The 24,000-nt window shown below is 39.8% G+C and overlaps 1 protein-coding gene across 4 annotated transcripts in view; it reads left to right on the forward strand.

Annotated features, from left to right (window-relative positions):
• Nucleotides 1-19,704, forward strand: part of LOC135222743 (uncharacterized) — a 129,941-nt gene extending 110,237 nt beyond the window's left edge. For 3 of the 4 annotated variants that reach the window (XM_064260986.1, XM_064260988.1, XM_064260987.1), the window contains 3 exons: nt 15,432-15,740; nt 18,749-18,907; nt 19,074-19,704. In XM_064260986.1, the coding sequence (XP_064117056.1) occupies nt 15,432-15,740; nt 18,749-18,907; nt 19,074-19,367 (762 nt within the window). In that variant the 3' untranslated portion in view covers nt 19,368-19,704. Of the gene's footprint in view, nt 1-14,941; nt 15,277-15,431; nt 15,741-18,748; nt 18,908-19,073 lie in introns of those variants that run through there. The other variant, XM_064260989.1, reaches the window with a different exon arrangement.
• The last annotated feature ends 4,296 nt before the right edge of the window (nt 19,705-24,000 follow it).

A 24,000-nucleotide genomic window follows, 5' to 3' on the forward strand; every position in this document is an offset into this window, starting at 1 on the left:
AAGAGATCAATAACTGTATTTATTATGCAAGAGGATATTGCATGAAACAGGACAAATTGCAGATTCAGACACAAAATTAATAATTATGATGAAGGAAGATCAAATATTATGGAAAAGTTGGATTTTTTAATGTCAGAATTTCTGGAAATGAAAAAAAAGAACAACATACCAGAACAGGAAAGAGACATGGGAAAATCCTTATTACTATCAGTATTAAATGAAGGAGAGGAAAACACGCAAAACCATCATAGTGATGAATGCGCAGGGTTTAGTTACGAGTAACTCAAAAAGAAAAATGAAGTACTTAGAAGAACTAACCCAAAATGAAAAGAAAATAGATATAATGAATATAAGTGAAACCTGGTATTCCCAAGAGACTGGGAATGATGATCAAATAAAAGGGTTCCAAACTTATAGATCAGATAGAAAAAATAGGAATCAAGGGGGAACCGCAATATATGGGAAAGACAAAAAACAAGAAAAATAATATGAGAAAATATAGTACTCAGAATGTGAACTAATAGCGGTAGAATTTGAATCTGAAAAATTGATGAACATAGTAATATATAGAACCTCCTAATACTAAAGAGTTTGACTTAATAATTGAAAAATTGGATGATAATATGTAGAAATCACAAGGACTGGACTATTCTCCTATCTGGTGACTTCAACTTTCCTTTCGTAGAATGAAAGAACGAATGGAGAATTGTGGTTGTACTTATACATAAAAAAATAAAAAAGAGAGATAATAGTAGTGCAGAAGATAAGAGGCAATTTGAAAAGCTATTAGATATGCTACTAGAATACAACATTCAACAAATAAATCACCTGCCAACAAGGAAATGACAATACTTAGACCTAGTATTTGTGAACGAGATGAATTATGTTAAAGAAATAATAGTTTATAATGCGAGTATTTCAGACCATAATGTCATCAGAATTAACAGTTCATTCCAAAGCAAGTGAAAATAGAGATAAGCAAGAAATGAAAAAGTGGGAAGGATATGGAAAATACAACTTCTACAGTAAAAACAATATAAAATGGTCAGAAATTAATGAAGAATTAAACAAAGATTGGGATAACATTGTTTCGTAAGTGATGACATAAGGGGTAAAATAAAGGACGAGATTATTCATATATTGGAGATAATAGTGAAAAATATATACCGAAGAAGAAAAGTAAACATCATTCATGCAATACCAAGAGACAGAAGGATCTTGTTCCAGAAAATCAGAAAGTGGAAAAAAGGTCTTGCAAAAGAAAAAAATGCATGGAAAGTTATAGAACTAAAAAGTAAGATAGAAAATGCAGAAACAAAAGATTATACAATCAAAAGAAAATGAAAAACGGGACTTGGAAGAAAAAACCCTATTAAATATCAAGCAAAACCCCAAACTATTATATCATATGCGAAGAAGATGAATAAAAGAAGAATAGAAATAGGCCCTCTGAGAATTGAAGGGAGATTAACGAATGAAAAAAAGGAAATTTGCAACATACTGGCAGAACGATATAGTAAGAGAGAATTCACCCCTAGAATAGATAATGAAGATAATGATATAGAAGTAAGGGATGAAAATAGTGAATATATTTAGCTGACATAGATATTAATGAAGCTGATATTGTGCAGGCTATTAATGAAATTAAAAATGGAGCTGCTGCAGGGCCTGATGGAATTCCTGCTATTTTGTTAAAGAAAGTAGTTCATTCTATCGCAAAGCCACTTGCCAATATTATTAAGACAAAGTGTAGATACAGGCAAGATATATGATGAGCACAAATTAAGCATATATTACCCCTACTTTCAAAAGTGGATCAAGACTAGAGGCAAGTAATTATAGGCCTGTGAGTCTAACATCACATATTATGAAAGTGTATGAAAGGGTAATGAAGAAAAATATTATGAAACATTTAATAAAAATAATTTGTTTAATAAAAGGACAACATTGGTTTCGTACCCGGAAAAAGTACACAAACCCAACTGTTAGTCCACCGTGAAAACATATTCAAAAAATATGAAAAAGCGAATGAAACAGATGTGGTTTATTTAGACTTTGCAAAAGCTTTTGATAAAGTAGACCATAATATATTAGCGAAAGAAAAATTAGAAAACACAATATCGTGGATAAAGTAGGAAGATGGTTAAAAGAATTTTACACAACAGAAACAGATAGTTATTGCAAACGACGAGAAATCGGATGAAGCCAAGGTAATATCCGGTGTGCCGCAAGGATATTGCACAAATAGAGAGTGTACAAAGGTCCTTTACAGCTAGAATAGAAGAAGTTAAGTACCTAGACTACTGGGAAAGACTACAATTCTTAAAATTATATAGTCTAGAAAGGAGAAGAGAACGCTACATGATAATTCAGGCATGGAAACAGATAGAAGGAATAGCAGAAAATATCATGGAACTAAAAATATCAGAAAGAGCAAGCAGAGGTAGATTAATAGTGCCCAAAACTATACCAGGAAAAATAAGGAAAGCACACAGGACATTAATCCACTACGCACCAGCATCGATAATGCAGCGTCTATTCAATGCGTTGCCAGCTCATCTGAGGAATATATCAGGAGTGAGCGTAGATGTGTTTTAGAATAGGCGCGACAAATAAATCTAAACTGCATCCCAGACCATCCAAGATTGGAAGATGCAAAATATACCGGAAGATGTACTAGCAACTCTCTGGTAGACATTAGAGGTGCCTCACACTGAGGGACCTGGGGCAACCCGAACAAGATGTAAGGTCTGTAAGGTCTGTAAGGTCTCTCTCTCTCTCTCTTTTGTAGATGTTCTTCTGTAATATCAAGCCATTTGTTGGATTCTCTCTCTCTCTCTCTCTCTCTCTCTCTCTCTCTCTCTCTCTCTCTCTCTCTCTCTCTCTCTCTCTCTCTCTCTCGTCCTCCTTTACGCACTTGTTTCTTGCTTATGTCTTCCACAATTGTCAAGACTGGTCATCGTCTTCTTACCTTTTTGAATGACCGCTCCATATTTATAGCTCATTATTGTTCAGAAGATGACGAACCCTATTCACATAGAACAAGCTCACCGAAGGGGCAACTGACTAGAAATGCAAACTTCCAAAGGTTGCGGTGATCATTCGAAAGAAGTAACAGGAGGCAATGAGAAATACAGAAAGAGGAGACCAGTTTCTAGGAAAGACAGATAAATTAACAAATGGAAAAATAAATAAATGAAAATTAAGTAAAATAAGAAAGTACGAGTTGAATCGTATTAGGGTAGATGTCAAGACTTCTACCAGTTAGAAAAATCACTGCTTCTCTTAACAGGGTTACAAAATGCATTTCTTTTTAAGGGTGAATGAAATGTCGTAAAACCGGACGGGCTATCATTAGTATGCCAGGTTTGAGTCATCCTGCCGTGCCTCGCATAATTCAGAGGAGGTGGGGGGCGTTGTCATGAGTCCTTCCGGTGAATTTGGTTGTCTAGCATGAGAGGAATGTTGCCCCAGAGTTAGAATGAACAGACACTTCAGAAAAAATAAGAAAAATGACGTAAACTAATACCAAAATCACACGGATGATAGGTAGAGATGAACAGAGGTGGGCGTTGTCTTAGGTCCTTCCGGTGAATTTGGTTTGTCTAGCATGAGAGGAATGTTGCCCCAGAGTTAGAATGAACGGAAACTTCAGATAAGGAAGAAAGATGACGTAAACTAATACCAAAATCACACGTATATTATTTAGTGTAAATAATTTTAAACAGTGCATTACTCCGGTCTTCTCCCCTTTCTGCCCTACTCCCCATCTGGTTTCGTCAGGATGGCTGCTCTTAGAAGCGCCGATCCCTTTCCCTTAGTCAAATCATCCTTTCTAGTCGAAGTAGCAACTGCAGTCCCAAAGTACTTCAGGATTTTTCTCAATGAAGAGTCACTTTTTTTTCTTTCATTCAATGGAATCCGTTACTATGTGTAGTAGATTACCGCGGATGGTAGATTGCGAAAACTATTATCTTCGTAGAGAAATAACAGGACTATCGGTGTTAGTACAGTAATGCAGCATTAACAGTCATCCTATTCGACTGGGTGGTGTTTATAGTGTTGGGGTACCGGGTTGCAACCTGCTTCCTTAGGAGCCCATCACTTTTCTCACTAATTGCTCTGTTTCTAGTAGCACGCTCTTCTGCGTGAGTCCTGGAACTACTTCGGCATCTAGTTTTTCCAAGTTCCTTTTCAGGGATCGTCGGATCGTGCCTAGTGTCCCTATGATTATGGGTACAATTTCCACTGGCACATCCCATATACCCTCCTTATTCCCATTTTCAGGTCTTGATACTTATTATTATTATTATTCAGAAGATGAACGCTACTCATATGAAACAGGCCTATACAAGAGCCATTGCATTGACTTGAAAGTCAAGCTTTCAAAGAATATTATGGTGTTCATTCGAAAGAAATTACGGAGGATAATAGGAGATACAGAAAGAAGAGAACAGTTATAAAGCAAAGATTAATGAACAAATTAATAAATATGTAGATAAAAAGTGTCAATTGTCATATTATGAAAGTACAGTGCAAGGAGAATCACTGAATTTAAACTTACGTGGTTTTAATAGCACAGGGAGTATTAGTATTAGTATTGAAAGTAAGTTGGTGATTTCCAGAGAGAATTTCCAGAGTTTGAAACTTCGTCCATCTGGAAACCGGGTTGACCTCTGTGTTCCCAGAATGAATGAACTATGAGAAAATGCTCATCGTCTCCGCCCGTTTCCTGCACGTCAGTTAATCCTCTATCTATCTCTCATATTCCTCCTTTTTCTCACTCACTCCTCTCTCTCTCTCTCTCTCTCTCTCTCTCTCTCTCTCTCTCTCTCTCTCTCTCTCTCTCTCTCTCTGTATAACAAATAATTGTAGATATACCCAAAACAGTAAAATGAAATAAAGGTAACTTATAAGCCTGAAAAAAATCATAATAAAAAATCATGACTTGAAGACTGGAAAGATATCTCTCTCTCTCTCTCTCTCTCTCTCTCTCGTCTCTCTCTCTCTCTCTCTCTCTCTCTCTCTCTCTTTTTGTTTCTGAAAAAGAAATTAGGGAAGAGTACTGAGGATCCAACTGTGTACTTCCTTCAGGGACCAAGGGAATAACAAGGATAATCCTACTTCAGCAAAATGGACGTCAATAGGAAGTCTTCTTTGTCAAAAGTGCGGCAGCCTTTATCATTCGTAGTGGACAGATCTTCCCAAGGTCGAAATTTAGACTTTTAACCTTCCTATCTTCATGTACGTATGAGAGGCCCATTCACTGGAAATCTCACACAGTCATGCTTTTCCGTACGTGTCCACATCAGACTTTAGTCATACAAGTGCATCTACCACGAGTCTTTGGACGCAATGCAGTTGAGTTTATTTTCCTCTCTCTCTCTCTCTCTCTCTCTCTCTCTCTCTCTCTCTCTCTCTCTCTCTCTCTCTCAGCACACGATGTCTAATCGGATGGACTTGTAAGTCTTTGAGACAACCTAATCTCTCTCTCTCTCTCTCTCTCTCTCTCTCTCTCTCCTTTCAGTTATAATATTGGCGCCATCATTAATATCGACTTTGTGTTATTCCTTTATTTATTTATTGTTACGAAATATGAAAGGTAATAGCCTTTATATAGCCTTTATATATATATATATATATATATATATTATATATATATATTATATGTGCATATATGTGTATGTATGTATATATATATATATATATATATATATATATATATATATATATATATATAGATATATATATATATATATAGCACTTTCTATATTTTGGCTTTTTTATGGGCTCCTTTTCTTATGTAAATATATATATTATATATATATATATATATATATATATATATATATATAGATATATATATATATATATATATATCATCGCACCAGTCCCTTTTCCGTTCCAATCTGGTAATTTTGCATCTACTATCAATTATTGCATGCCATTGATATGCCACTTCCTCCTGTTGCTTCGTCCCGAGTAAATACCCATCAATGTTTCCCCTTTCAGGAAGCACTACTGATACTGTCAATTATGTTCGTCCTGCAATCCTGCAGTCACTCCCTAATGCCTTCCCGTGTGTTCCCATTTAGAGCGGGAATTTCCTGGTTGAGAATCACGGAGGTGTGATGTCCGTCATGCGGTGCACTGTAGGCATTACTTAAGGTCCTTTGCGGCGTGCCTTCGGCCCCTAGCTGCAACCACTTTCGTTCCTTTTATTGTACCTCCGTTCATATTCTCTTTCTCCCATCTGACTTTCCTCAACCCACTCCTAACACTTGGTTCATAGTGCAACTGCTTTGAGGTGTTCCTCCTGTTATTACACCTTTCAAACCTTTCTTTGCCAATTTCCATTTCAGCGCTGAATGACACCATAGGTCCCAGTGCTTGGCCTTTGGCCTAAAATTCTGTATTCAATTCAACTCGGTTCAATTCAATTCGATATGAAATTCAAGCTTCCGCGGAATATTATGGTGTTCATTATAGGAAGAAGTCAGAGGAGGTAGAGGGAAATACTGAAAGAAGAGGCCTCACTTATTAGAACAGAAAAAATAAATTGATGGATGAATAAAGATGTATTAAAATGCAAGGAGAATAGTATTAGGATAGTAATAAATGACCTCTGGAACTGAGGAATAAGGGATCTCTGGAACTGAGGAATAAAGGACCTCTGGAACTGAGGAATAAAGGATCTCTGGAACTGAGGGATAAAGGACCTCTGGAACTGAGGAATCAACGACCGCTGGAACTGAGGATAAATAAAGGACCTCTGGAACTGAGGGATAAAGGACTCTGGAAGCTGAGGAATAAAGGATATCGGAACGAGGAATAAAGGACCTCTGGAACGGAGGAACATAAAGGAACCTCTGGAATGAGGGAAATAAAGGACCTCTGGAACTGAGGAATAAAGGACCTCTGAACTATGAGGGATAACAGGAATCTCTGGAACTGGGAAGGGCTAAAGGACCTATGGAACTGAGGAATAAAGGAACCTCTGGAAATGAGGAATAAATGGACCTAAAAATGCGAACCTGAGGGATTAAAGGACCTCTGCGAACGAAAGGAATAAATGGACCTCTTGGAACTGAGGGATAAAGGAAAACCTCTGGAACGAGGAATAAAGACCCTGGAAATCTGAGTGATAAAGGACTCTCTGGAACTGAAAGGAATAAAGGACCTCTGGAACTGAGGAATAAATGGACAAAAATCTGGAAATGAGGGATAAAGGACATGGCCTCAAAACCCTGCAAAATCGGACGTTTCCTCTGGAAATCTGAGGATAAAGGACATCTGGAACATGCGGAATAAAGGATCTCTGCGAACTGAGGAATAAAGGACCTCGGGAACTGAGGAAAAAGGACCTCTGGAACTGAGGGATAAGGACCTTCTGGAAACTGAGGGAATAAAGGACACTCTGGAAATGACGGGATAAAGATCTTGGAACTGAGGTGATGAATTAAAGGACCTCTGTGAACTGAGGGATAACCGATCTCTAGAAAATGAGTGATAAAGGACCCTGGAAATGAGGGATAAAGGACCTCGGAACGAGGAATAAAGGATCTTGGAACTGAGGATAAAGGACCTCTGGAAATGAGTAATAAAGGATCTCTGCGAACTGAGGGATAAAGGATCTCTGAACTGAGGGATAAAGGATCTCTGGAACTGAGGGATAAAGGACTCTGGAACTGAGGGATAAAGGACCTTGGAACTGAGGAATAAAGGACCTCTGGAACTGAGGAATAAAGGACCTCTGGAAACTGAGGCGATAAAGAAACTCTGGAAATGCGGAAATAAAGGACCTCTGGGACTGAGGAATTAAAGGATCCTCTGGAACTGAGGGATAATGGACCTCTGGAAATGAGGGAGAAAGGAACCTCTGGAACTGAGGGATAAAGGACCTCCTGGGGGGGGAAACTGAGGGATAAAGGGATCTCTGGAACTAAGGGATAAAGGACTCTGGAACTGAGGGATAAAGGATCTCCCTGGAAACTGAGGGATAAAGGGATCTCAAATGGGAACCTGAGGGAGTAAAGGACCCTGGAACTGGAGGGAATAAAGGACCTCTGGAAACTGAGGAAATAAAGGAACTCTGGAACCTGAGGGAATCTAATATAAAGGACCATCCCCCGACTGGAACTGAGGGATAAAGGATCTCGGAACCTGGGGATAAAGGACCTCCTGGAACTGAAGGGAAATAAAGGACCTCTGCGGAACAGGAATAAAGGACCATCCCTGGAAACTGAGGAATAAAGGGACCTCATGAAAGGGAACCTGAGGGATAAAGGACTCGGGAACCTGAGGGATTAAAGGACCTCTGGGAATGAAAGGAAATAAAGGACCCTCTGGGAACTGAGGGATTAATAAAGGACCTCTGGAACTGAGGGATAAAACGGATCTCTGGAACCGGAGGGATAAAGGATCTCTGGAACTGAGGGATAAAGGAAACCTCTGGAACTGCCAAGGATAAAAGACCTTGGAACTGAGGGATAACGGACCTCTGGAACTGAGGAATAAAGGTAACCTCTGGAACTGAGGGATAAAGGACCTCCTGAACTGTAGGGATAAAGGGGACCTCTGTAGATGAAAGGAATCGAGGAACCTCTGAATTGGGAGGGTAAAGGACCTCTGGAACTGAGTGATAAGGGATCTCTGGAACTGATGGAAAAGGATCTCTGGAACTTAGGGATGTTTTAAAGGAACCTCTGGAACTGAGGGATAAAAGGGACCTCTGGAACTGAGGGAATAAAGGACCTCTTGGAAACTGAGGAATAAAGGAACCTCTGAACTGGAAGGTATAAAGGACCTCTGGAACTGAAAGGTCTAAAGGCCTTCTGGAAACTGAGGGAATAAAGGGACCATCTGGAACCTGGGGAGGGAACAAAGGATCCTCTAGAAACTGAGGGATAAAGGATCCCTCTGGAACTGAGGGAATAATGGACCTCTGGTAAACTGAGGGATAGAAAGGTACCTCTGGAAACTGAGGGTAAAGGACCTCTGGAATGAAAGGAATAAAGGACCTCTTGGAACCTGAGGGAATAAACTGGACCTCTGGTAAAACTGATGGGATGTAAAGGATCTCGGAGGAACTGAGGGATAAAATGGACTCCTATGGAAATGAGGGATAAAGAACCTCTGGAACTGGAGGTAAAGTACCTCTGGTAACCGAGGGAATAAAGGACCTCCCTGGAAACTGAGGGGATAAAGGACCTCTGGTAACTGAGGGATAAAAGGACCTCTGGAAATGCGGGATAATGGAACCTCTGAACCCTGAGGTAAAGGGACCTCTGGAACTGAAAGGATTAAAGACCTCTGGAACTGATGGGGATAAAGGATCTTGGACCTGAGGTATAAAGGATCTCTGGAACTGAGGGTATAAAGGTACCTCTGGAAACTGAGGTTAAAGGAACCTCGGAAACTGAGGAACAAAGGACCTTCTGGAACTGAGGAATACAAAGGAACTCTGGAACTGAGGGATAAAGGACCTCTGGAAGTGAGGGATAATGGACCTCTGGAACTGAGAAGTTCGACGGGGAGTCAGTTGTTTGCTTTTACGCCGAGATCTGTCGATAAGTATTGTTTCTCTGCGGAAGTCTTGCGACAGTTTCATTTCCTCCCATTTGACAGGTTTCCTTCGGGAGAAGCATTACCTTCAACCCACTTTGGAGTCCCGTAAGAGGTACATGCTCTCTGACATATCATTTCACTATGTGTGTGTGTGTGTGTGTGTTTATGTGTTTTCTGGGAAGGAGTTTTATTGCCACATCTCATTTTCCCACTGGTGTACGTTTCCAGGGGAGTACCATTATCGTAACCACACACACACACACACACACACACACACACACACACACACACACTGCATATCCCAAACCTTTTTCTTTTTTATGAAGCCTGCGTCTGGTCGCGCTAGGTATAATAAGTAGCCTCTCTCTCTCTCTCTCTCTCTCTCTGTATGTGTGTGTGTGTGACCACCACTTCCCGGTATGCTAAGGCTACCTCGTCATCCTGTGTGGGCTTTGGCTAGCCTACGCTCCGGAGTTCTCCGGGAGTGGCCAGGTTCTGAAATGAATGAATTCTGGAAAGTCTTCCTCAGGGGGATCGACTGCTTCCTATTTCGAGGGTCGCGATTTCCTGTGGGAAAAGGTCGGGAATTGGAGTCACGCCCCCATCCCTCCCTCCCTCCCATCACCATCCTATACATATACATATGTATAGGACGGCCAAAAAGGGTGAGTCCCATACTGGAACCGTCCCCTCTCATGTGTATACTGGGCTTTAACATTGAAGTTAGTCAAGGTCGAGCTAGATCTGTATAGATAGGATAGGATATAGGATAGCTTGAGCGTGCTGTTATCCTGCTCCAAAAATTCGCTGCTGTGACGCCAGTGTTCGGTTTAGATCAATCAGTCATGTTTCCGTGCATTTCATTTTTATTAGGTTTTATTTGTAATCGTTTTCTACGCTTTCGTTTGTGAAATTTGTATTAATTTTTTTTTTCTATTTTCTCGTTTTATTTTTCCAATATTATTTTTTTTTGTGTGTGTGTGCGATCTAGATCGACCATCATGCTCTCCTTGCTTTCATGTATATCTATTCTTATTTGTTTAATATTTTCCACCCTTTCTTTTATTAAATTTGTATTTATTTTTCCCCGTTTCATTATTTATTTCCGCATTTATTTTATATTTTTTATAATGATTTTAACTGCCGAAACAACGGTTATATAGAAAAAAGTTCCACATTGTTAAAGGAGCATAATATTACTTCTTATTTATTGTTATTTGTATGTATTTCCACACTTTCATTTATTAGATTTGTATTTATTTTTCCCGTTTCATTTTTATTTCTTCATTTATTTTTAATTTTTTTTTTTAATGGATTTAACTGCCGAAATAACGGCTGTATAAAAAAATCTCCACGTTATGAAAGGATCATAATATTACCTATTATAACGGCGGTGATATAAAAGTTTTGATGAGCTAAGATAGGTGACACAGAAGGAGAAACATATCCTACTTGGATACCTACACATCCCGATCAAGTACAGCCCTTATAATGATTATTATGCAGTGCCAGAGACCTCTCTCTCTCTCTCTCTCTCTCTCTCTCTCTCTCTCTCTCTCTCTCTCTCTCTCTCTCTCTCTCTGAGACAGCTCAATGCTGAGTAAACAAGGCAGATAAAGGGAGTTCCCCTACAGCCTTCGTCCTCTCCACAACGGCGCAGATTTGCTTGATTTCATTGCTGTCGCTGCCTACTCTCTGATTGGCCGGCCCAAACGATGACGTAATAAGAGGTAGAGATGCCAGATGCGCGACCTTCCGTAACGGTTAGAAGATTCTTTGAACAAAATACTGCGTAGCCTGCCCTGAGATTTTGTATGCAAACGGGTAATCCTCTGTCGGAATGAAGACACATGCATGTCGCGGGTGAAATGTTTTTCCATAAAGGTCGGCGAGACATCACTGTGGACTCCGCGGGGATTGTCACCTCTGGGGAACCAGTGACGTTTCATGACGCGGCGCATCTGGTGACGTCACGAGTCCCTCATTCTTGAGATGTTTGCACCTTGCAGCGCAGACAGGCAGTGTTGCCAGATTAGCCGTTTTTCGGCTAGATCTAGCCATTTTTTCAAGTCGTTTAGCCGAAAAAGACTTCATCTGAGACGGGCACAACCGGAGAGGATCTGTGCGTTGAGGAATCAGTTCACGGGGTACTTCGTTAATGTTTTTTTATTCTTTTTTTCGTTCATTTGTTCTTTAGAGTTAAGGCTGATGACCTATAATAAGTCACTTTTTAGCCCACGTCCCTAAAAAAGCAGAGGTGGGTCGGGGGGGCGGCGGGATATAGACCTGCTTCTCAAGAGGAGAAAGCTTCATAGAGGTGGGGAAAGTCGGTTGCATTTATAGACGATCATTTGTAGACCTCAGACTTCACGTTATTTCCATTATTATTATCTTTATTTTTATCAGATTTACGCACAGTCAAAATGTAAAATTAAAATGCCCTATCCGTCGGCCTCTTCATTAGATAAATAAACTGTATGTGCATCTCTGCTTACAGGAGAAAGAGAGAGAGAGAGAGGGGGATATTTTTTTATTACCCCATTAATTAATGTACTGTGTATGCACTCCTATTTACATGGAGAGAGAGAGAGAGAGAGAGAGAGAGAGAGAGAGAGAGAGAGAGAGAGAGAGAGAGATTCCTTTCTCACCCTATTTGATCAATTTACTGTATATGCAATTCTACTTACATGAGAGAGAGATAGATAGAGAGAGAGAGACGAGAAGAAGAGAGGAGAGAGAGATTTTGACGATTCCCGTTCTCAACCTATAATTATTAAATGTCTTTATTTGTAATCCTACTTGACCGAGAGAGAGAGAGAGGAGAGAGAGAGAGAGAGAGAGAGAGAGAGAGAGAGAGAGAGAGGAGAGATTCGTTGCTCACCCTATTAATTAAATGTTTTTATTTGTAATCCTACTTGAGAGAGAGAGAGAGAGAGAGGAGAGATTGAGAGAGAGAGAAAGAGAGAGAGAGAGAGAGAGAGAGAGAGATTCGTTGCTCACCCTATTAATTAAATGTATTTATTTGTAACCCTACTTGAGAGAGAGAGAGAGAGAGAGAGAGAGAGACAGAGAGAGAGAGAGAGAGAGAGAGATTCGTTGCTCAACCTATTAATTAAATGTCTTTATTTGTAATCCTACTTGAGAGAGAGAGAGAGAGAGAGAGAGAGAGAGAGAGAGAGAGAGAGAGAGAGAGATTTCGTTGCTCACCCTATTAATTAAATGTGCTTATGTGCAATCCTTCCCACTTTATGCTCCCAAGTGAAATGTGTATTGCCAAAGCACCTACAGTAAAACTTCCGTTAGCGTAAAGGGTCAGGAAATGCAACGGAATTTTTTGGGAAGAAAGTATACGTGCAGGGGGGGTGGGGGGGGGGAAGCAGTGAAAGTGGCTTCTCACTGACCTTCACTGTAGGAAGTCCTTGTAGAGAGAGAGAGAGAGAGAGGAGGTAAGAAAACTATAGGCGTGCTACATGACAAAAAAATCGAGTGAGACCTTTTTTGTCTTTTTCAGTAACAGTGTTATTTACGTTACTGTTCGCGTTTGTGTGTGTGTGTGTGTGTGTGAGAGAGAGAGAGAGGTAAGGATCTATAGGCATGTTATATGACACTCCTTTTTGACAAAGAATCGAGTGATTACCGTTTTAATTATTTTAATCATAGTATTAATTACTTTACTGATCATGAGAGAGAGAGTGAGAGAGAGAGATTATTTATACAAAAATCCCCAAAATAGTAATTGTTTCTGTTTAAAATCTTATCTATTATATATTGATTTATTTGATGTTCATGGCGAGAAACTTGTTCTCTTTCTAACAATCCCCCTCCCCCCAAAAAAAAACAACAACTCTGTTTTGCAATATTTCGTAGGCTTGGATAAGCGACACCAAGTTACTGTAGCAATGTATTTTGATTTTTGTATACATAACGAGCTCTCGTTCATCATTAAAGTTCATCACTATATTTATAATTGTAGTGCCAGTTTCATTTCCTTAGATATTATTCTATATATAGATATATATTATATATATAATATATATATCTATATATATATATATATATATATTAATTATTATATAAATATATATTATATTATAATATATATTATTATAATATCATACACGGATGATACTTGTGGCGGTCTTACCTGACAATTCGCCTTTGATTCAGTTAGTGACCGTGACCACAAGAGCGACTAGATATATACTTTCCGGGGTGAGGAGACTTCTCTCTTGAAACGACTTTTTTGTCGCTCTCTGGGTTGTCGCCTCCTGAGCATACTCCTTTTTTTTTTCCCAGCTTGGTATTAAGAGGGAGTTTATGGTGGCCCTCTTACCTTGTGTTTATAAAAGAGTTTTCCCTCCTCCTCCTCCTCCTCCTCCTCCCGTCCAGCCTTTAAAATCGTCCACTTTATCTCCTAGTATAAATATTTCCTCCTTTTCTCAGATAAGGAAACAACAGACTAAGATATCGTATTCAACTTCGTCTTTTATCTTGTTATTTGTTTTTATATCTGTGCTCATTTTTTATATATATTCTTTTTTCTGCCTATTGTTATCTTTATTATCTTCCTCATCATTATTCTTATCGGCTTCTTAGTGTTTTTCTTATTGTATTGTATTTTATCTTTACAGAACTGTTTCATCTAATAACCCTCTTCCTACTTCTTCCTATTGAACACCTTAATATTCTTTGGAAGCTTGAATTTCAAGTCAGTGGCCACTTTGGTGTGCTTGTTCTATGTGAATAAGGTTAAACTTCCGAATAATAATAATAATAATAATAATAATAATAATAATAATAATAATAATAATAATAATAATAATAATTTTTCCAGTCGCACAATTCCAGGCTTATATTACCTTCCCTGTCACACATATCGTACATTTTATCAAATTATTTTCCTGTCTGCTTATTTTCATCTTCATGTCGGCCGTCTCTTGCCTTTATGTTCAATCATTGTTGTTCCAACTTTCCCTTCCCTTTGCAAGGTGAGGTATGACTTAATTATCCGTCAAATAAAAGATTATTGGTCGTTCATTCACGACTTTATCATTCTGTATGCAAATATGTACGTAGCGTTTACCAGTTGAATGCTGTATGTGTTATATATATATATATATATATATATATATATATATATATATATATATATATATAGTGTGTGTGTGTGTGTGTGTGTATGTATGTATGTATGTATGTATTATATATATATATATATATATATATATATATATATATATGTGTGTGTGTGTGTATACATAGACAGTGTGAATTATGAATGCAGACACGATATGCCTCTGTATTATCAGTCCAGTGACATAACCCCGAAAATCCAACCCGAGCCACATAACAGAAAACCTGACTTGTTCACGTGATTCTCCTCCTCCTGTTTAGCCAGAAATGGCGAGCGAGAGATTCGGGGTTAGGCCCGCCTGGCTGGACTTTTGACGTCACAGGGGCTTCCTCGGGACTCGGGAGATATATATATTATGGCGGCGTGCAAGTGGCTGCCCTACTAGTCAGTGTCAGTCAGTCGCACGCTAAGCTCACTGGACGCTACTTCTCGTCCTCTCTCTCCAGCAAGGTTGATCTCACGTGCTTGTGATAACAGACAGTGCTTCCGTTACTGGATATTTTTTATATTGTTTAAGATTTCACTATCATAAACCTTCACTCTCGACCCTTCACAAGATGACCATGTTTTACTCAGTAAGTTGATGCTGCAATTTGGAATTGTTTATTGTGACTCGACAATACGTGAATGAAAGTGGCTTTTGGTGGGGAGGTGTTGCTACAAGAAGCGCTTCGTTCTTTCCATCCGTGACTGACGTGTGTTCTCTCTCTCTCTCTCTCTCCCCTTGCAGGTGGAAGAACAGGCCTCGCACATCGCCAAACTCACGGAGGAGAACAAGCGCTACATCCTGGAGAACGGCCGCATGAAGAAGAAGAACAGCCACCGCTCTCCGCTGGGCGCCGCCATGAACGATGCCTCCTCCTACGGGCACGTCTTCCCCGCCGACACCACCGAGCTGGAAGACAAGATCATGGCGCTGCAACTGCAGAACAGCGAACTCAACGTGTGTCTGGAGCGCGAGAAGAGGCTCAGAAAAGAGGCCGAGTCTCGCCTCCACCGGGATATGGGATACATCAAGAGACTCGAGGACAGTGTCCAGGTGAGCTTTAGGCTTATATTTATATATAGGTCACGACCCAGTTTCGCTTTTGTTATTGTGTTTTTCCTGTCGTAGAAACGAGGAGACTGTGTTAACCGCAAAAGATGTAGGTTTCAGGTATTATGAAGCGAAAGTAGATTGCAAGTATCGTGAAATTAACGTTTGCAATTGCTTAAATAATGTCATTTGAGCATTTTTCCTGTTTAAAGTAGCATTTTACGTAGCTGAATTCATTCCGGAGAACATGAGTCAAACTTTGCAGTTCGTAGTAAAATAAAAACGTGGAGACACATACAATCAAATGTAGGTTTCAAGTCTTATGAAATAAAATAGTTTCAGACATTTAAAATTAACATGCAGCGTTTCTTGGAGAATTTCTCTATTTTTCACCGTTAATACATACCGGAAATGAACAAGTCAGACCCAGCCGCTCATAATGAAATGAGACCGTAACCTGAATTAACTGGTAGTCTTAAAGGCCACGCGGGAATCTATAGAATTAAGCTAACGATTGTCCGCGGGCGGTCCAGACCTCTGTTAGTACTAGAGGTGGTCTCCCATCACTTCGCAACCTTGTGGTTGGATCTTAATCAAATGTCATGGACCTCGGACATAATGGAGAGAAGGGCGTCTTAGTAGTGACCGCGGCCAGTATATTCGCAAGATAATGGGATCTCGTAGTACTGCCTATGGCCTGTGTGGAGGATTAAGATCAAATTATCTCTCTCTCTCTCTCTCTCTCTCTCTCTCTCTCTCTCTTCACTTATGTCAGATTACAGATGATGCTTTTGTATTTTGTATTCTTACGCTTGGTAACCCTCGAAAAGTGAAATGGCTTTTTTTTCTTTTTATTTGGAGTTTCTCTCTCTCTCTCTCTCTCTCTCTCTCTCTTTGTATTTGCTATTACCCTCTGTTACTTCTTTCAAATGATTATACCATAGTCTGTGGAAGCGTGAATTGCAAATCAGTGGCTCCTGTGGTGGGCTTGTTCCATATGAATATGGCTCATTTGAATAATAATATAATAATAATAATAATAATAATAACAACAACAACAATAACAACACGAGAATACTAGATGACACATCTGCCAAAACTAAAAGCGAATGTATATTTTTAAGAGCTGTGACAGGAAGGTAATCTAGCATTGTTACCAATTGCTGGTGACGGCCAGCGTTACCAGCGACGCGGGTAAACCCCCGGTCGATAGTGGCAGACCTTGGACTGGTTTTTTTTTTCGATTTTGTTTTTTCTTGTGAAACCTGAAATAATATTTCATGTTACGCGTAACGTATCCGAGGGTATGGGTAAACACAGCACGACCTTCCTGGTTCTTTTAGAAGTTTGTTAACACTTTTTTTTCATCTGGTTTTTGTAGAAATCTTTGAATTTGAACGATTCCCGTACAAGGCTAGACCGATGAATCAATATTTGAACCCGGCACTGATTATGATTAGTTCATAATTATGGCAAATTGAATTGGTGGTTACTGCATAATGATTAATAACAATAATTTTGGCGAGTGTAAAATGATTGAGTCTAATAAAGAGGGTATTGCCGATAATCACTTGTGGTGGTGTAGGGAGCAAAGGAAGATGGATGCAGTTCATAACGAAGATGAATATTCTGTCATAAATTTGATGAAAGATTTTTCTGCTTTTTTGTTTTGCCAAAACCTCCCTAACGAAACTACTTTTTCGTGTTATATATAATAATAATAAGAAGAAGAAGAAAAAATGTCAATCAGCATCTTGCTCAAAGCAGGTTTGTTGCTCAAAGCAGGTTAAGTAGGACATAACGATCCCAAGTGAGACTTACCAGCCTGCAAACGCGTCAGGATTCCTAGAGATTCCCTCTCCCGCATTCCTTGGGAATTAGATAATCGGAAAATGCCTTGGAAGTACTTAAAAGTATTTTCCCGGGCTTTCTGGCGTCTTAGGAAAGAGTTGGAGGCGGGTGGGGGGAAGCGGCGAGACTATACGAGTTACGAAAGAAATTGGCGCGTGTAAAAAAATACCCCAGTCTGAAGAAACAGGAAATGAAGGGATGTTGAGTCGATCTCGAGAAAATGCAGCTGGGGTTTTTTGGGGGAAAGTTTTCCAAGACTGCCGTTGATCAGAAAGGAGAGAGAGAGAAAAAAAAAAACTTTCACTCTTCGAACGCTTCCTGGGGCGTATACTACTAGTCTCGGTCAAGTCGGCCATACTGCTCGCGATGTTGGTCTAGGGTATTGTATAGTTTTATATGCTTTTGCTTTCCATGTTTATTCTAACGAGCTGAACAGTCTGACGTAATGAATCACGCGTTCTTTGGACTCGTTGTGTACCGGGAAACAACAAGTGTGAAATAAAGAAAGAAAGAATAAAAAAAGAGGGCGAATAAGATAAGCTGACTGCGGTCGTCAATGTTGATCAGGGGAGGGAAAAGTCCCGGGCGTTTACACACGTCATCAACACAAGGCCAGTCTCTCTCTCTCTCTCTCTCTCTCTCTCTCTCTCTCTCTCTCTCCCCCCATAACATTCGCTCTTTTGGTTGGGTTTCGACTCTGTTCCACACTGTTTCGCTCTCTTCCCGTCCGTCTCCACACGTTCTACGCATCATTTACGATTGAGTTGCAGTGGCTGAAATAGAGGATAGCTTTTACATTTTGAGTTTGATACAGAGACCGTGGCCGTGGCTATTTTCTCCCTTAAAATACATTACTTTATTCATATATATGTTGGATTACAAGGTGAATTAATAGTGAACCTGTGTAAAAATACTAAGCGTATGTCATGTGACTGATCAATTCTGTTGAATAATGGGGGCTAAAATGAGGGAAAACTTTTATATTTTTAGTTTGATTCATAGATAGTGGCTATTTTTCATTTATATATATGACATTAATATGTGAATTAATAGTTAATATTAGCAAAATACTGAGTGTATCTCCTGTGACATTGATGATCGATTCGTTGAAGCGACCCCTGCAGTTTCTGATGTATTTGTTTTCCCTCTCTCTTCCTTAGACCCTAAGAGGCACTCGAGTCATCATGGACCCCAGCACTTACCGGCAGGTAGCGGAAGCATACATGGCCGCTAAGCGCACGCCCACCAGACGCCCTCACACCCATAACGGCGTGCCTGGTTCGGACTTAGTCTGTGACGCCACCCGGAATAACGTATCGGTGAGTGTGAGACCTATAGATCTCTCCCTTAATCATCTGAATAATACTGTTGGATATCGGCCGTAGTTGTTCATCCTCGGCGTTCTTGTAGCTTAAAACATGTCTGCCGTAGGTATTCCTCCGTGGCGTTCTTGTAGCTTATACCCTTTTTTTGTGTACCTTGCAGGACTCCCGCCAGAGGTTCTCCCACCCGGCACTCCACCACACCTCAAGCTGCCCCTCGGCGAATTCCGTGACCGCGCCGACGTCGAACAGCGTGTACTCGAGCATCGAGTACCCAGAAGTCACCAACGCCCCCAACAAGCCCAACAAGACGAAGAGGGAGCGCGGTGTGGCCCCCAACCAGGATCTCGACAGAGGATACGGGGTCGGAACCAACACCATGAATCCTTGGGACTACCAGCAACTCCTCGAGAGCCTGGAGGACTTGGAAGGCAGCAGCAGGGGCGCCTTGTCCTGAGAGAGCCCCTGCACTCCCAAGACAAGGGCTCTGCGAGACTTACCATATCCTTCTTTATGCTGGAAGGCATCAAGATGATACTCATTGCCTACCGGGATGCCGCTAGGTGGTCACTGGCCGCCTCTTCACTTCGGGTGACCGAGTGGCGACTGAGCCCCCCCTACCCCCACGAGGGGGCTGGGAGGTGATAAGGTGTTAGATGGAGTCTGGAGATCTCTTGACAAAGACTTTTCCGAGGCCTGTGGAAATTTCGGAGGTGGGTGCGAAGGTCGAAAACAAAGAGTTTGGCGTCGTTTAAGCTTGACCTTGTCCTCCGCCGCCGCTGCTGCGCTGCATTAAGGAGATAAATGCTAGGGCTGCCGAGCCATCGCTAACGAGGGCTAGCGGACAGATTGAGCTGGATTGCCAGGCTGTGTTAGACAGGGAAAGTTTAGCGAGAAGGAAGGTCATGAAGGCCGATGACGAGAACGGACTGAGATGTCGTATCTTCCTTTCTCTCAAGTAGCTCTATATTTATATATATCCAAACACGTTGTCTGGCTCGAAAGAGCCACCAGTTCGTGATGAAGCTGATGATACACTTAAACCCTGTCTCCTGCTGATGCATTTCTTATATGAAATTAAAGAAAAAGAACAGCCTGTAACGAAACCAGTTATAACTCGTGAAATTGTGACGTACAGGCTGGTGAGTGAAGACTTTGAGCTCTTTTGATCCTGAAGGTCAAAGAACTTCTAAGTGACATTATTTTTTTTCGCAAATGTACACCAGGGACTCCTAGAAACCGATCGCTAGGACGTCAGCCTGGTGATGAAACCTGTGATATGAATGCAAGGAATTGCTGTGTTTTCTTGTGCCAAAAAACACACTCTTTGTTTATCTGTAGTACCTGTGAATTGACAGCAACAATGCGAGGATAGTATGAATTATGCCATCGTCGTATGATCATCATCGTTGTCAAGCATCTGTTCTCATTTCTTCTTCAGCTGTGACTACTACGTCACGGCTTCCTCATTGTAAACATTGTCATTGTCATTAAATTATTTGTAATTTACGTACGAATCGAGGCCTGTTATTTATCCCTGACTTAGTGGTTGAATGGGTCTGGAAACCGAGCAAGTTTCAGAGCATTCCAGAGAAACGTTTTATTTTTTGTATCGTCCTTAGAGAGAATTTCTGAGAGATGACAAAATGATTGATTGATGATCGTCACTGCTACCTGGATGTTCAATGAAAGTAAAGTTTTGTTGATCACTACTTTGGAGAGGATTTCGTAGGAAGGAAAAGTTGTGGTTGGTGATGATCTAAAAGGAAATAAGTATTTATCCAAATATTTTTTGTGAAACAAGATATCTGATAAGTGGTGTTGTGACCAAAGCGAATTAATGTGGATAGCCACTGCGGATAAAACTTGGTAAGCAACAGATATTAACTAATAACAATCCGGGCAGTTATTGTAGAAGATAGTCTTTGTGAAATATCCTCTGGTCGATAAGAACTCTCAATTACTTAGGGAACCACCTCCACCCCATAGGGGAGGGAGAATTTTTTTTCCTGCTATCCACTTCATTTTTTTACAGCACATATAAACCATTATGAAAAGGTTCCCCAGTAAGTTTCAGCCTGATCTGATTATTAGTTTTTTTTTTAATGAATATTTTTCTCCTTTCGGAACCAAAAATTTTTGGCCTTTTTTAAAACCCTAAGGCTCTCTTAATTTTTAACCAATTTTCAAAATAAACACATCAATTTAAAGCTGAAAGTATACTCTATAGAAAACATTATACAGAATTGCAAAAAAATACCTTTTTCTTTTTGCATTTTGACCTAATACTTATACCAAATTTTGAAAAAAAAATTTTTGACAAAAGTTGAACAAAAACATTAGCTCATACTGAATATTAAAAACAGTTCAGTTCCATTCATTCCAACCTCCATTCTCATAGTCCAGATCCAAGTAGGTCTAGGTCTTCAGCCAATACTACTGGTATCCACAGGAGCCCAGTTGGCGCTATCACGCTCTGTTCTCCCATGTGTAAAAGCTATTTCTATCTCCATTTCCCTAGCGCCTCAGTGGAGTGGTTGATTTGGTGTTTGCTTCTCACCTCGGTGGTCGCGGGTTCGAGTCTCGGCCATTCCATTGAGAAGTGAGAGATGTGTATTTCTGGTGATAGAAGTTCACTCTCGACGTGGTTCGGAAGGCACGTAAAGCCGCTGGTCCCGTTGCTGAATAACCACTGGTTCCATGCAACGTAAAAACACTATACAAACAAACAAACATCTCCATTTCTTTGTCATCTTTATCTGATTGCGGAACTTCCGTTATTTCTCTCATGGAATCACTTCTGATTCAATCTTGTCGTCTGATTACATGTTCTTCATTAAAGTTTTAGTCTCAAATGGACGAAATCTCTTGGTTCACTTGCATCGTCATACCAAGTCATGTCAGTAGAGCGACGCAAATTATAATATAATAATTTACAAACACCTATATGCATATATCAATAATATATATATATAATATAATATTACTATTATAATATCTATATTATATATATATATAATGCACTTTATATGTTTTCTGTGTAACCTCCTTTTTTTTTTTTTTTTTTTTGAAAAAAGAAAAAATTTTTTTTTATTTTCCTCGTTTTGTTTGATTACGGTGTCAATGACCGAGATGTTGTGACGCCAGTTTTAGTAACCGCAAACCAATCAGTCATTATTACGGACGTGCGTATATTTTGTATGAAGTTTCACTATATATTTGATTTCAAACTCTTGACTCAATTAACCTGCCTACCGTTTGATTGGCCTTTAGAGTCTTTCACTAAATCCCAACTGAAGACAAATTGTACTAAATGTTGTTTCTCAATGAATGAAACTTATGCCATCAGTACGCCTCATGGGGTACACTGTAGGCATTACTAAAGGTTCTTGACAGCGTCCCTTCGGCCCCTAGCTGCAACACCTTTCATTCCTTTTACTGTACCTTATTCAATCATATTATCTTTCTTCCCTCTTGCTATCCACCCTCTCCTAACAATTATTTCATAGTGCAACTGCTTTGAGGTTTTCTTTTAATAATCATTTATTTCGTTACTCTTGCCTTAATAGGCTATGGGTCCTAGCAAAGCCTATATGATCAGTGACATGTACTATATTATGCTTATTTTACTTTTATGGAGTCCTATCATTGTATATATATATATATATATACTATATCATATATATATATCTATATATATATAAATTATATATATATAGATATATATATATATATATATATATATATATATATATATATATAAACTGCATACCAATTCCCCAGTATAATACATCTTAATCTGTTCCTAAAAAGAATCAGTGCTCATGAAAGGAAATTTTTATTTTTTATATACCCCATTTTAGCAAAAGAGAATTTAAGAACAGGACTTGCACCCAATGTTTTCTGGTATACTCCTCCTCAGCAAGGCCACAATAATTGTGGATGTGTCAAACCTACTGGGTCCTAATCCAGGTGGCCCAGCTAGACCTGGTAGTACTGGTATTCACTTCGTGATAGGGATGCAACTCCCTGATGAACTGCAGATGAGTGAGGGTTTCTCCTGTATACAGAGGGCTTCCACGTACTTGAGATGGTTGCAAAGGCTACTTTTCAATAGCAGTTGGGGCACTTCTGTTTTTGTGATAGAGGGTGATTTGGATTTTCTTGGCTGGGTTTGGTAAGGAAGGCTGTTACTCACGAATGCCTGGTAATACTAGTAAATTCCTTGTTATTATGCAACTTCTCGATTGTCCCTCTGTAGTGTACTAGGGTGTACCTATTTTCATATCAGTTGTTAATAAGGATTTGGGCAATTTTGTCTATACTTTGAGTGGCAATCAAGCTATCAAGCTGGAGTAGTCAGGAATCTCCTGGCATATGACATCATGCTACATTAATATCATCTTGGAGATTTGCTGCCAATCAGGCAGAGGTGGAGGCTCATGGGTTCAGTTTTGAACTCGTTAAGGAACCTTGTTTCCTCTGTCAAGTGAATCTTCTACAAGAGCAGTTTGTTGTTGGTCTTGAGCTCAAAGGAGGCTGACCCCCAACTCTACAGTAACGGATTCTATTAATCTTTTTAGTCATATGTTTAAAGGTGTCATCTATGTTTCTGAAAGTAGGGGAAAGGTACCCTTTGGCCAGTGAACACATTCTCTGATGGTCATTATGTCTAGATTTAGTGGATCATTGAATAAAGGAATGGCCATGCCTTGTTTTTTCACCAATTTGCATCCATAGTGAAGTCTGAAGAGGCCTCTCTTAATGGTATCCTAGAGGTTCTAGAAAGTGGGCTTCTCGTGTGTTACTATTCAGTGGGGGCTGATTACATGATTATAAATGGCACTTCTCTGTCGGTGGTTGGAGATCCCCTTTGTAAGGCATGTTATGTTAGAATGATGAATTCCATCTATGAGGAGGTACTGAGATTCCAAATGATGTTATGGAAATGGAATGGAATATAAAATTTTGGTCAGAGGCCAAGCACTGGGACCTTTGAGGTCATACAATACTGAAAGTGAAATTGAGAGTACTGCATTTGCTAAGCATTTCACTTCTACAAGATTTCCAGGTATGTATCCTCCTTTATA

This window comes from Macrobrachium nipponense, chromosome 8 (genome assembly GCF_015104395.2).
Source record: "Macrobrachium nipponense isolate FS-2020 chromosome 8, ASM1510439v2, whole genome shotgun sequence".
Taxonomy (NCBI): Eukaryota; Metazoa; Arthropoda; class Malacostraca; order Decapoda; family Palaemonidae; genus Macrobrachium; species Macrobrachium nipponense.